The sequence below is a fragment of the Syngnathus leptorhynchus genome, chromosome 16 (assembly GCF_054491065.1).
Source record: "Syngnathus leptorhynchus isolate UIUO chromosome 16, UIUO_Slep, whole genome shotgun sequence".
Lineage (NCBI taxonomy): Eukaryota > Metazoa > Chordata > Actinopteri > Syngnathiformes > Syngnathidae > Syngnathus > Syngnathus leptorhynchus.
Genome location: NC_141210.1, coordinates 5,427,366 through 5,439,644, shown reverse-complemented (window position 1 = coordinate 5,439,644; position 12,279 = coordinate 5,427,366). Strand labels below are relative to the sequence as shown.

At 43.3% G+C, this 12,279-nt stretch overlaps 3 protein-coding genes and 1 long non-coding RNA gene across 13 annotated transcripts; 1 reads left to right on the top strand and 3 right to left on the bottom strand.

Annotated features, from left to right (window-relative positions):
* Positions 1 to 144: 144 nt before the first annotated feature.
* Positions 145 to 5,230, bottom strand: LOC147044349 (alpha-2,8-sialyltransferase 8E-like). Of its 9 annotated transcripts, none has more exons than XM_085932885.1 (9): positions 4,856 to 5,230; positions 4,572 to 4,726; positions 4,192 to 4,318; positions 3,967 to 4,084; positions 2,769 to 2,843; positions 2,606 to 2,680; positions 2,371 to 2,515; positions 1,246 to 1,451; positions 145 to 1,176 (listed from the first exon to the last, which is right to left on the bottom strand). In XM_085932885.1, exons 4-9 carry the CDS (start codon positions 4,077 to 4,079, stop codon positions 696 to 698), a joined length of 1,095 nt encoding a protein of 364 aa, XP_085789011.1. In that variant the 5' UTR covers positions 4,080 to 4,084; positions 4,192 to 4,318; positions 4,572 to 4,726; positions 4,856 to 5,230; the 3' UTR covers positions 145 to 695. The 9 variants fall into 9 exon arrangements, with proteins under 9 accessions (XP_085789011.1, XP_085789012.1, XP_085789010.1 ...); XM_085932886.1 differs by having other exon boundaries at positions 4,584 to 4,726; XM_085932884.1 differs by having other exon boundaries at positions 4,192 to 4,726.
* Positions 1,876 to 12,234, top strand: LOC147044346 (uncharacterized). 2 transcript variants are annotated; one of them, XR_015068405.1, is made up of 5 exons: positions 1,876 to 1,963; positions 7,800 to 7,893; positions 8,020 to 8,260; positions 8,523 to 9,708; positions 9,801 to 12,234. It is a non-coding gene; the product is annotated as an uncharacterized LOC147044346 (long non-coding RNA). The 2 variants fall into 2 exon arrangements; XR_015068404.1 differs by having other exon boundaries at positions 8,523 to 12,234.
* Positions 6,308 to 8,688, bottom strand: LOC147044348 (alpha-2,8-sialyltransferase 8E-like). Its single transcript, XM_085932889.1, has 6 exons — positions 8,045 to 8,688; positions 7,834 to 7,902; positions 7,561 to 7,635; positions 7,210 to 7,354; positions 6,939 to 7,144; positions 6,308 to 6,878 (listed from the first exon to the last, which is right to left on the bottom strand). The coding sequence occupies exons 1-6, from the start codon at positions 8,137 to 8,139 to the stop codon at positions 6,401 to 6,403; spliced, it is 1,068 nt and encodes a 355-aa protein (XP_085789015.1). The 5' UTR covers positions 8,140 to 8,688; the 3' UTR covers positions 6,308 to 6,400.
* rpl19 (ribosomal protein L19) lies at positions 8,878 to 10,708 on the bottom strand. Its single transcript, XM_085932890.1, has 6 exons — positions 10,653 to 10,708; positions 10,194 to 10,300; positions 9,559 to 9,681; positions 9,359 to 9,479; positions 9,162 to 9,272; positions 8,878 to 9,069 (listed from the first exon to the last, which is right to left on the bottom strand). The coding sequence occupies exons 1-6, from the start codon at positions 10,655 to 10,657 to the stop codon at positions 8,946 to 8,948; spliced, it is 591 nt and encodes a 196-aa protein (XP_085789016.1). The 5' UTR covers positions 10,658 to 10,708; the 3' UTR covers positions 8,878 to 8,945.
* Positions 12,235 to 12,279: the final 45 nt, after the last annotated feature.

Genomic DNA, 12,279 nt, shown 5'->3' with positions numbered 1-12,279 from the left:
ATATATATATTTTGTTTATTTAATTGTTTAGTTCACGAAACAATTTATGTTAAATTAGTAATTTTTTACACTTGTATGAATGTGAGAAACCTGAAAAAAAACCCGACTTATTTGCCGAAACTAGACAACAGCTGACAGCAAAGGTTTTATTTTCAACATGACTATATTTTTATTCTGATGTTAATCAGTCACGAACATGTTAACCTCCAATGAAGTTGCCTTCAAAAGACCAGAATGTCTTCTTCTCAGTGCATCTAGAAAAAAACGTTTGCTTATTTATTTGCACGTCAGCACTTTTGCTCATTTCTTTCTTATTAATGTTCTCAACAAGTACCTCCAGTTTGTGCGGGTTCAACATGAATAACAATCAATGTGAGCGAACGATAGGAACCATATCATAGAACAACAAAAGCCCCCAATCCTTACCCAAAATGCTCAATTCACAGTTGTGTCCCCCAAGTCAATTGAGTAAAATCCGCATTTAAAAATCAAAAACGAGCATCTGACAGTTCCTGGATGAGAAGATCTGGAAGAATCTTTCCATGAAGGGATGACAGATTTCTCATTCCTTTTGAAAAAAAAAAATCTAATTGCACTGTGTGAGTTCCTTCAAATGCCTCAATGTGGCTTTTAAAAACAATAGCTCAGTTTTTTGGGTTTGAAAAATCTTCAATGTTTTCTCCAGTGCAAATGAGTCACAGCTTTTTATCGCTTGGACAATCCCCGAGGTGAAGCTTGAGGACGCCCTGGCTGTGCAGCTTGAGCAGCATTTCAAACTCAACGGGCATGGCGTGGAACTTGGCGTTGACCTTCTTGTCGTCGTAGTAATGATTGGTCAGCGTGTAGAGGCCGTGCGGGTGGTTGCTGAAGGGCCAGAAGCCGTACAGGTGCACGTTGGAGCAGGCCTCCAGAGCCAAGCTGGCCATCATAATGCCCGTGCTGAGCCGGACGGACTTGAGGCCGTTGCCCTTCCAGAAATTGGCTAGGTTGCGCAGATATTCCGGGTTGAGGAAGACGGCCTGAGTGGTGCTGTCGAAGTCGTCCATGGTATAGGCCGCCCTGAATGACAGCCCCGTGTTGATGTTGAAGGAGAAGGCGGGAAGGAGGATCAAGGCCTTGCCGTAGTTCTGGAGTCTCTCGGCAAAACTCCGCCGTCGTCCCACCAGAGACTCGTACCTGTGGGGGAGAAGGATCACAAATCTGCCCACTGCACTTGATAAATCTGAATTCCAAAGATATGCTTACTTTTCTTTAAGGATGCTCGGGTTGGCCGTGACGAGGTCAGTCTTGAGGCCCACATGTTGGCTGTATTCATCGTTCAAAGGCGGTAGATTGCACCTTATCACGTACTGGGCCGAGTCGATCGTTTTCCCGCAGCCACTGTCCATCAAGATGCCTCCGTTGCCCACCACGGCGCAGGTGTCGAACGACCTGTTGGCGAACGGATGCTCCTACAAGTCGACACATATCAAGGTAAGAATGAAATGACGTCACCAGATTTCAACACTTTTGTATATATGATTTGTGCATTGGGTCACATACGAGGTGGACAATTTTCAAAATGTTACCGGTCCATCATTTGTAGTATTACTTATATTAATTAAAAACTAGACGAAAATATATTTGTCATATTTTTCACCGTTCAAAACTAAACTAGATGAGACTTAATTAATAAAAAATAACTTGGATAAATCAAATCACTATGCATTTTCGTTGACTAATAAAAAATGAGACAAAAATTGTTGATTAAATAAAGACAATACTAAAATATATTTTAGTTCACTAGCAAAGATTAGATCAAAATTAATATATTATTTATTGGCGTTGATTAATGGTCGCTTGACCAAGTTCTCGCGCGATTCACGCTTGGGGGCGAGTTCTCGCGCGATTCACAGCAAAAATAACAACAGCGCTGCTCGCCAGGTGCAGGTGTTGTCCGTTGCACCAACATCAAGACATCGTGGTAAGTTAAAAAAAATGTTTTTTTAATAACAAAAACGGCAGTAATGCTCTAACACTATCGTCAACCCAATCACAAACTAGCTTATACTGGTTAACTTACTAGCCTTTTGCATGTAGTGATAGTCGCCACCTGTTGATGCAATTGTGTGGGAATGAATTATGTACTATTTGAAATACTAGTTGGGAAACTATGTTTTAAGTTGGACAATCATAAGTTTAGTTAAAGCAGACAAATATATGAGCTAATCTAGGTCCTGGATGCAAACTCAAAGAACTAAAACAATTTATCAAAATAAAATAGAATGAAATAATGTGCCACACACAATCCAAATTGACCTACATTTCCCCTGAAAACCCTGACCTTCATTTTATCTCATAATTCTCAAAGATATGCAATGTGCTGCTTACCTTTATGAAGGTCTTAAAGATGTTTGGCGTCACCTGCAGGATCCTGTTTATTTCGCCATCGTATTGAATCTTGGTTCCCACAGGCGTGTTTGCCTGCGTGATGATGGCCCTCTCGTAGCCTCGACATGATCTGCTCAGCTTGGAGCTGCGAGATGGAAAAAAAACTTTTTTTCTCACAGCTTTCTTTGATTCCAGCACATATTTGGGATTTCTGCTTCCCACCAGTTTGCCTTACGTAAACGCTTGGTAGTTGGTCTCGTTCTTCTTCCAGTTTATAGAATGACGCTTCAACACATTATCAATCAGTTCCCTGTGACAAACGAGTAAATGTACACCAGAAAAAAAATATGAATCACGGCGAGAACATTAAAGCCACTTGTGCGAGTGTATGCGCTCACTTGCAGCCTTTACAAAACGCAGAGGGCTCAGGCGGATTTTTCTTCTGACGTGGTGGTTTGTAAGCACCCACCAGACTGGGGAAACACAAAGCAGCATTTCTTGTAATGTATAATTTGTTTTAAACCAACATACTTCAATACAATAAATATTTTATATGAAATTTATTTAAATAATGCAATATTTTACAACCAGTTCCAATATAATAAATAATAATTATTGTTATGTTCCTCTGAAATGCATTTAAAGTGCACTCTATTGACCTTTGCTTTTGGTGTGTCAATATATGGATGGAATAATCCTATCCAATTAAGATGCACCTTTGAGCTCAAGGTTCAGCTTGAAAGCTTTTTAAAAACATTCATTGTGTCCCTAATTTTGTCAATGCTCACGTTACAGTCCACTCTGGCAAGTCTACTTTGGACTGGAACACAATATGCTGTGTAAACAGTCACCAGATAGTTGGGCTATTGTGTCACGTAAGCTGCAATCACGCAATCGTGTTTTTTACCACCTGCACAACGCAAACGTTCGATTGTTTTATTCGGTTTTAGGAAATTATGAGCGTGCCACTAATTCAACTTTTTATCTGTTTGTTAGCCTTTGTCGTCCCGCGTATTATTTCATAAACATTCCAAACTGCGGCCAGAGTTATAAAGTTGCCTAAAAATATGCTCCCGCAAGGACTCAATATTGGCATGATAGTCCAAAAGGGTGTAGCTCCTTAATAGAATTCCTTTCTCTACAGTCATATCGTTTCAATCTGTGTGGAGATTTTCTCTTACCGCAATCGTGTCTCAACATGTTTTCTGATATTTTTGCAGCATTTTGTGAAAGCAAAAGAGTGATGATAAAGGCCTAGAACAGGTTCAGTGTGTTGGTACTGATGAGGAAATAATACTTTTTATTTGACTGCCATGCAGAAAAAAATCTCATGTGCTAGATAACAGGCTGATGCTTGATGACGATAAGTAATTTGGTTCCGTGTTTGTTGAGACTTGGAGGAAAAGATTGCCGATTCAATCAATGATTTCAAACTGCGATTACGACAGTTGGACTAAAAATCGGCAGGATGAACTAAAGTTTCCTTCACTTGTATCATATTTGATCTGTGACCTTTTCGAGAGCTCCATCAAATTAAAAATAAAAACACATTAGAAAAAGGAACCGAAGTGATGACTAGTCCAAGGAGACACGTACCTTTCATCTTCAATCAAGTACCAGGTGATGGTGGACAGCAGGCTGCCAAAGCAGAGCAGGACGATCACAAAGGACATGCCCGGAGCCATGCCGGCTTGCTGTTTCTCTCTCATTTCAGCTGGGGAAGACATCGCCGAGTGTTGGAAAAATTTAGCGGTGAATTTTTGGCCTGCCAGAACTGGAGCCTTATATTTTATGAGTTGAACTCCTTTTCTTTTAACTTACTTCTTCCAGGGATGTGCTTTGACCCCCAATCAGTTTGATGTATCCTTCCTGTCCTTCTCTCTCTCTGTTTTGTTTCTGGAAGAGGTCTTCACTAGCAATGAGCAGAGCTCCTTTGCACCGGCACTTCCTTTTATTTAAAAGTGTAGCTTTCATTCAAAGATTGTTGCGATAAACTGGTCTGCTTTGGTGAACTTGAACTTCTTTCATTTTATTTAAAGTGTAGCTTTGACTCAAAGATTGTTGTTGATCGGTACTGTTTTGCTTACAGTTACTCAATGTTTGTTTCAGCAACTGCATACAAGTTACCTCACATTTACTTAAAGTGTGTTGAAGTGTTTAGGACTAGTTATTCATTATTATTGTGTGTTGTGTTAGTTTACCAAGAAGATAACCTTAGCAAAGGTTTAGTTGCATTGTTCCACAGGAAAGCGGCATCCAACGTGCTTCGAGTTATCGGATCACCGTCGAGGACGAGTCAGCCAACCATGGAGAAGACAGCCGGTTGAGGAAACAGGACAGACTCTACAAACCAGTCCTGGGGTCACGGGTCGACAATTAAACGCTAAATCACACCACACTACGTTCCTTAGATAGGCAGCGTTGCAACAGGTCCAAATGCCTCTGTAACCAGGGCAACCAAAACATGAAAAAGAGGAGTACTTACTTACTTACTTAGAATTGATGGAGATTGTAACTGAGTTTCCTTTCTCTATCGTTCTCCTCGCGAGTAAACCTATCCTGGTTGTCTTCTCCTCTTTGATCCAGCGTGTGCTTTAATGTCTGATCGTACCGAACGCCGAGCGTTCCACCTCTGGGCCAATATTCAAGTGCTGTCATATTTCCTACTATAGCCTGAGCCACACCTCCCTCTACCTCTCCCTTCTTCTCTCCCTTATCTACCTCACCTTTAAACTTTCCCCTCGATTTCACTTATCATGCAAAGTACGTCCATGCGATGTCTTCCTCACCGGACACACAAAAAAAACCAACAGTCTTCAGCGTCGTCCCAGAAGCTTAAAAGCTGCTGCTTCTCAAGGTCTCCACCCCCCCCCAAAAAAAATCCCCCCCTTGGCACAAGAAGGCAGGCGGTAACATGAGTGCCCTAAACCTAATTAGCCTCCAGGGGACACATGTTTGGAAAGGCCCAGAGGCGCCTCATTGGATCGCTGTGACACCCCCACCGCTAGTCAGGGGAGGAGCATGGAGGGGAACCGTCTCTCACGGCACGGAGCGGAAACGAAACAGTAAAGAGGGGAAGTGCAAATTTAAGAGAGGGAGGAGGAGGAGGTGCTTCATAGCAAAGGCACATAGGCGCACCTCCACTAAGCTTCATTTCACAATTTATCATTTTGAGTGACTGGACCTGAAATAGTAACAGAAGCTCGATGGCAACGAGAAGAAAAGAAAAAAAGCCAGAAAAATAACAATTTATATTCAATAAACCAAACGGAGTCAAAATGGATGAGCTAATGTAATGGACTCCAGCTGTAAGCTCCATGAACGTACCTTCCACCCCATCAGACTTTCCTCTTCCGCTCCCGTTTTAGGACATCACAGACTTGCAAACATTTGGATGAATTCAACTAACCAGAGAGTCACAGGATGACTTCAGGAGTCCTCGTCGTAAAAAATGTGTCTCTAAAATTAGCGCGGGGTCAACGGAGCGTCCAGCCGATTGGGTCATTTAACAGGATGCGATTGGACGTGCAGCTGCAGGGCCCGGTTTCTTCCCAGTGACTGGCGGCCTCTCTGGGGAACGCTTAAGCAACATAAAAGTCGCAAAACAACTTTTGACAACTTTGTGGGAAACGGATAAAGGCATTGTGACCATGTTGTCCCAAAAATAGGGCGTTTCTATTTATGGGGACTTTATCTGGCTCCTCACGTTATATCAAAAGAAAAAAGGGCATCCCTCTGGACCTAATCTCAGCCCACTATAATTTTTCATTCACGCTATATGCCTTGACCTCTTCTTTTCAGAGATTGTCTCAAATGACAGCATGGCATCCTCCAGGGCTCCAAACCTGGCCCATTGCTTTTTTCCCCCCGCCAGTTCTTCACCGATTAAATGTAATATTTACGAATATTTATTCGTCTATCTAAATTTGTAACATGAATGATTGAAAACTATTGTCTCTAATTTCCAATTTTATTATTACAGTGAATAAACCTACATTTTGAGCTAAAAATCAGTTATCCGTTCCGAAGACTACTTTTGGTCAGTTGGACAGCGTCCGAGGTGAAGCCTGAGCACGCCCCGACTGTGCAGCTTGAGCAACAGGTTGAACTCGGCGGGCATGGCGTGGAACCAATGCTTGGCCTTGGCGTCGTCGTAGTAATGATTAGTCAGCGTGTAGAGGCCGTACGGGTGGTTGGCGAAGGGCCAGAAGCCGTAGAGGTGCACGTCGGAGCACACCTCCAAGGCCAGGCTGGCCATCATGATGCCCGTACTGGGCCTCTTGGACTTGAGGCCTTTGGCAGCCCAGAAACGGGAGAGGTTGCGCAGGTAGTCCGGGTTGAAGAAGATGGCGCGAGAGGGGCTGGCGAAATCCTCCAGGGTGTAGGCCACCCGCAGAGATACTTTGGTGTTCGTGGGGAACGAGAAAGCGGGAAGGAGGATGAGGGACTTGCCGTAGTTCTGGAGTCTCGACATCAAGTCCCGCCGGCGTCCCGACAGCGAGTTGTACCTGGAGGGACAATGACATCAGGACACTTCCACTTTAAACCAGTTTGGTCGCCATGCTGACTTTTCTTTGAAGATGCTTGGGTTGGCCGTGACGAGGTCCGTCCTGACGCCCACGTCTTTGCCGTACTCTTCGCTCAGAGGCGGTAGATTGCATCGCATCACAAATCGAGCCGAGTCAATCATTTTCCCGCAGCCGCTGTCCACCAGGATGCCGCCGTTTCCCACCACGGCACACGTGTCGAACGTCACGTTGGAGAATGGATGCTCCTGGGAAAAGTCCAGAGCTAAGAAAATAGCCGCAAATTCCAAAGTTAGTTAGCGGTGTGTCATGCCTTGATGAAGGTTTCGAAGATGGCCGGCGTCACTCGCAGCGTCTTGGACGTTTCGGCATCGTAGACGATTTTGGTTCCCACGGGCGTGTTGGCCTGAGTGATGATGGCTTTCTCGAACCCTCGACACGAGCTGCTCAGCTTGGACCTGACGGGACGAGGAAACAAAGTGACTACTAATAATAGTTGCAGGAACACTTAGACCTACTACGCTACTGTATTTGAAGATGGATCATTCTGGTTGTACTGTGTATTGTCTTAGCTGGCTCAGTGAGCGTTAGTCAGATGAGCAGAGCGTGACGCTACGATGCACGCACATTTTTGCATATGTTTGCACAAGTCAGCTTGTCTTACGTGAAATTCCGGTAGCTCTCCTCGTTCTTCTCCCACGTTTGAGAATAACGCTTCAACACCTCATCAATCAGTTTCCTGCGAGGGCACGCAAGTAGAGACACAAATGCAACAATTCCTTTATGAATTGATATCTGATTTTAATTTGGGAAAACAATGATCAACAATCACAATGAATTCATGCTTGTGCATTTTCTTCACTGTCAATTTAAAAGGTTCTTTCTTTTTTTTCCGAGTTACAGCATTACACAAAGACAAAGAAGCAACTTGACTCACCTGCAGCCTTTACAAAGCACACTTGGGGAACTTTTCTTCTGAGCGGGAGGTTTGTAAGAGGTCAGCATACTGGAAAAACATTCAGAAATCAGCACATTTGGAGGGCAAAATTTAAGAGACCTACAAATTTGAATTCCAAAAGCTATTAAGATTGTAAAAGTTAATGAAAAAAAAAATCTTTTGCAGAACTTGATGCAGACTCCAGACAAACCTATGATCGTCCACCATGTACCAAGTGATGCTGGACAACAGGCTGGCTAAACATAGCAGAGTTATCGCGGATGAGCCACCCCAAGAAGCCATCATCAACAAAAGTCACGGGATGAAGAGCCTCTTTCCCTGGGCGTTTTTCCTTTTTTTTTTTTCTTTTTTTAAAACCCGGACATGTATCCTTCCCAATGCCTCATGCACGCACACCTTCATACAGGTGATTGACATTCACACAGCTGATGTGATTAGTAATTAGATGTCACATGACAATATTCGTGTTTAAAAAGTTGTTTTTTTTGGTTTCCGTGTTTATCATTGTGTTGCTGTCAAACCAGGATTTCCACATTATTCAATTTCGTATTATTAATAGTAGACGGAAAAGTGGCGTCTTGTATCTGCTCAAGTGACAGCGACTCTCTATTTGCCCTTCATGACAGGAAGCATGCTGCATGCCTGCCTTTTTTTTTTTTTTTTTCCAGTGACATAATGGAGAAGTACTCTGTGGAATGGAGAGACAAACCGAGAAAGAAAGGAGGCCTCGCCAAAGCATCATTCACCCGCCCCCTCCTTCCTCCATCATCATGTCTGTTCTTGTGAGACAGAAGAGGAAGTTGTTCTCTGCGGCGGCAAGAAAACAGGAAGTCGGACGAGACACGCCGCATGCAGGAAAACAAGGTCTCGTATCGTCAAACTTCCTCTGCTTTATTTAAAGCATAATAGTGCATTATTTTTTTCATATGATAAATATGTGTGTCAGCCATTTATCTTCACCGGGGTTGCAGATACTGTTTGACCTGCCAGGTTTGTGTTAAGTCAAGTAGACGAGGCGTGCCATGTCCTTATGAACACTTTTTATTTTCAGCGATCCATACACACATTTAGACAGGAGCGGTGGACCCCGATTACTTTTTGCCCTCTTCCTCCTTGGACAAGTTCTTGATGATTTCCTCCTTCTTGGCCTGGAGGCGCTCCTCTCGGCGTTTGCGGGCCTCCTTGGTCTTGGTACGGCGTGCCTCGGCTTGATCGCTGCAAAAAAAAATAATAATAAATTTGAGAAAAAAGGTCGATATTTTTGGTCAGCTAGGGAGAATGACGTCAAAGTGAGGTTGCAAACGTACGCCAGGAGCTTCTTGCGAGCTTTGTCGGCCTTCAGCTTGTGAATGTGCTCCATGAGGATACGCTTGTTCTTGAACACGTTACCCTTGGCCCTCAGATACAAGCTGTGATACCTGAGAAAAATTAAAACAAATCATTGTTACATTCCAATTTGGTGTAGCATTCCAAATTGTATCGTCAAAACGCCAGTTTTTCTTACATGTGCCTGTCGATCTTCTTGGACTCCCTGTAGCGGCGCAACAGGCGACGCAGAATCCTCATACGGCGCATCCAAATCAGCTTCTCGGGCATACGGGCGTTGGCGGTACCCTTTCTCTTACCTGCAGACGAGAAGGCAAAATGTGAGGGAAAAGACCCGGTGGAAATTCCCGGTTGCGGCGGGCGGTGCACGGAACCTACCGATGCCCATGTGCCTGCCCTTGCGGCGTGCCAGCGTGTTCTTGCGGCAGCGGGCCCTGGAGTGGACCGTGACGGGCTTGCGGATAATGAGACCATCCTTCACCAGCTTGCGCACCTGCTGGCCTGGAAAGGACAAAGAAAGGAGGCGAGGTGAGTAGTTGTACTGTGACTCTTTGGAAAAAGGCGCCCTCTCTTGTCAAATGTCAGCAGTGGCACACTAAAGATTTATCCTTATATGACAGACCCAGTTGGAATTTTAGATGAGGAAAATAAAGTCACGGCCACACAGCTCAACATCATACGATGTCAAATCACAGCGATTCACAGAGGAAGCAAGACAGGAGATATGGGACAATGTAAAACTTCTGACTTGGAATGAAGTTCAGATCACAAAGGAATATCAACACGGCAATCCACGATTACTGTTGGTGGCGAGATCAACAACATGCAATACCTATGAGTACCACATCATAGTCGCATTTTATAGGGTGCACTAAAGAAGTTCTAGTTGTATGTACATTTGGATCTGCATTCAAGACGAAGCCTGCTTGTGAGTGGTAAGAACGATGGCATTTTATGCCTGATTACTATAGCAAGGTTGGGTTATGGTATAGTTACATTTTGGGTCAACTTACGAGAGTTAGCATTGGCGATCTCGTTGGTCTCATTGGGGTCAAGCCAGACCTTCTTCTTGCCACAGCGCAGCACGCTAGCGGCGAGCCTCTTCTGGAGCCTGAGCATGCTGCACGACACATACATAACAGATAATTGAAGACATTAGAAAACACACGCCTAGAATCAAAAGAGAAAATTATGTATATGTCGCATTTGTAATGTGGACTTGGGAGGCTCCACGTCATTAGCTGATGTTGCTAACCGCTAGCCTGGTTGACAACATGGCCTCTCCCTCGGCTACATCGTGTGCCGCGAAGCCACGGTTAAAAACGCCATGGTGGGCATTTGGAGGGCAGGTTACAATCCGTGTCGCTTAAATGTAACATGTTATGTCTTGATTGAGAAGCGCAGTGTGTCAAAAATTGTGTTTTTGGACAGTTTAAAATAAAATAATTGTCTTCTTTCGACGGGAGTCCTACCTCATGGCTGCTACTTCGATAGAAAAAGAGCGATTTGGGCAACGGACAGGAATGTACCATTAAGCAGGCAAGTCCATCTCAATTCCTGAAAAAAACTTTCTTTGAACACCAATCAAATTTAGCACGGGTATAGCTAATCTTACATATAACAGTTTTTAATAAAATCTAAGACGATAACGTTTTAGTTCTTTGATAGCTTCAATCATCGTATTTAACAGTATGTTCATCGGACTCCCCTTTGCACATAATGGTAACGACCAATCTCGTTACAGTGCATTGTGGGTCGAAAGAGTGCAGTTTACTCTTAGACCACACGAAGGCAATGTTTTGGCGTGTAAAAGCCTTGAAGCAATTAAACAAAAATCTGGTTATTCTATAACTTTAAAATCCGTCAATATTTTACGTGCATGGGAGCGTATTGTATTTGTGGAAAACAGAAAACAGTTATTTTACCCAAAAATGCAAACGGCGAAAAAAAAATTTCCAAACAGAAAAAAAAAGACACTGATGTAATACACTTCCATAATTAACAGTCATTAATGAAAAAACTTGGGTGCAGAGAAGCTGCAGTGTATATAAGAACATGGCACCACAATGTGGTATATATAGGCACTTGTAAACTTGGAGGTGGGGAGGGGGTTGCCCATTACTCATGGATTGCTATTCACACAGGAATGGGTCCCTATCCCCAATGAAGACTGCAGATAAATAGAATACATACAATGCTCCTCATACGCTTGCTATATAGTCGTAGCTCACCAGCGGTAGCAGGCCGTCACCATGGCAACAGTGCACGCCAGCTGTGTGGGTGCATGCATGCACTTCTTCACCTCAGGTAACTGACAATATCTCCAGCATAATCTGTCTGTATAGATAAGATGCTAGTCCATGTCATAACCGTACAGGATATGTTACATGGCTATGAAGAGAGCTGTAAGATGTGACACTACAACAAAATTCATAAACAGTTGTGTTTACTTCCTGCAACTTTTTCTTCCACAGTGGCATTACACTGAGAAGAAAGTAAGATGGCTAGCTAATGCTGATAAGAAAACTGAATTATTTGGACCGAAATACATGAACATGGCATGTGCATGTCTTTATCCACACCACCGGGTTATCAAATGTATAAAAAATTAGATGCCTGTGATTTGCTGTTGCCATGGCATCACACACTGTGCTATAAAGTAGGAGACAGGCTTGTTTTCCTTTCCTTATTCTCAAAATTTCAATAATTTTGTGAAGGCTAACGGCCTTCACATATGTTATTCTACACCATTACCGTTTTTATTGTGTGAAGGCTAATGGCCTTCACACATGTTTTTCCTGTACTTTATTATTCAACTTATTCTGCCCACTTTTATGACGTGCTTTGCACAAATCCAGTATATTTTTAGCTACACTTGTACTAATAATATTATTACTATGGCACTACCTTTTTGTGTGAATGTGTGGTCTCCCCCATCAATCGATGTTATCTGTCGGTCGGGGCGGGGCTGTTGGACTCCCAGTTGGAGAGAGAAGCAAAAAAATAATAACGTACACAAAATAACACTGGAAGTTGGAGATGGAGGCCTTTGAAATAAAAGCAAAATGTCACTCTACATTTTACAAACTCCACCTGCAT

What these genes read in the sequence shown, in the direction of transcription:
- LOC147044349 (XM_085932879.1), bottom strand. Translation starts at nt 4,097, where the DNA reads ATGTCTTCCCCAGCTGAAATGAGAGAGAAACAGCAAGCCGGCATGGCT. An exon ending in ACCAACTACCAAGCGTTTAC is followed by an intron (nt 2,516 to 2,605) that starts GTAAGGCAAACT and finishes TCCATCTCGCAG; the next exon opens with CTCCAAGCTGAGCAGATCAT. An exon ending in CCGAGCATCCTTAAAGAAAA is followed by an intron (nt 1,177 to 1,245) that starts GTAAGCATATCT and finishes TCTCCCCCACAG; the next exon opens with GTACGAGTCTCTGGTGGGAC.
- LOC147044348 (XM_085932889.1), bottom strand. Translation starts at nt 8,139, where the DNA reads ATGATGGCTTCTTGGGGTGGCTCATCCGCGATAACTCTGCTATGTTTA. An exon ending in GTGCTTTGTAAAGGCTGCAG is followed by an intron (nt 7,636 to 7,833) that starts GTGAGTCAAGTT and finishes GTGCCCTCGCAG; the next exon opens with GAAACTGATTGATGAGGTGT. An exon ending in CCAAGCATCTTCAAAGAAAA is followed by an intron (nt 6,879 to 6,938) that starts GTCAGCATGGCG and finishes TTGTCCCTCCAG; the next exon opens with GTACAACTCGCTGTCGGGAC.
- rpl19 (XM_085932890.1), bottom strand. An exon ending in GATCGCCAATGCTAACTCTC is followed by an intron (nt 9,682 to 10,193) that starts GTAAGTTGACCC and finishes TGTCCTTTCCAG; the next exon opens with GCCAGCAGGTGCGCAAGCTG. An exon ending in GCTCGCAAGAAGCTCCTGGC is followed by an intron (nt 9,070 to 9,161) that starts GTACGTTTGCAA and finishes TTTTTTTTGCAG; the next exon opens with CGATCAAGCCGAGGCACGCC.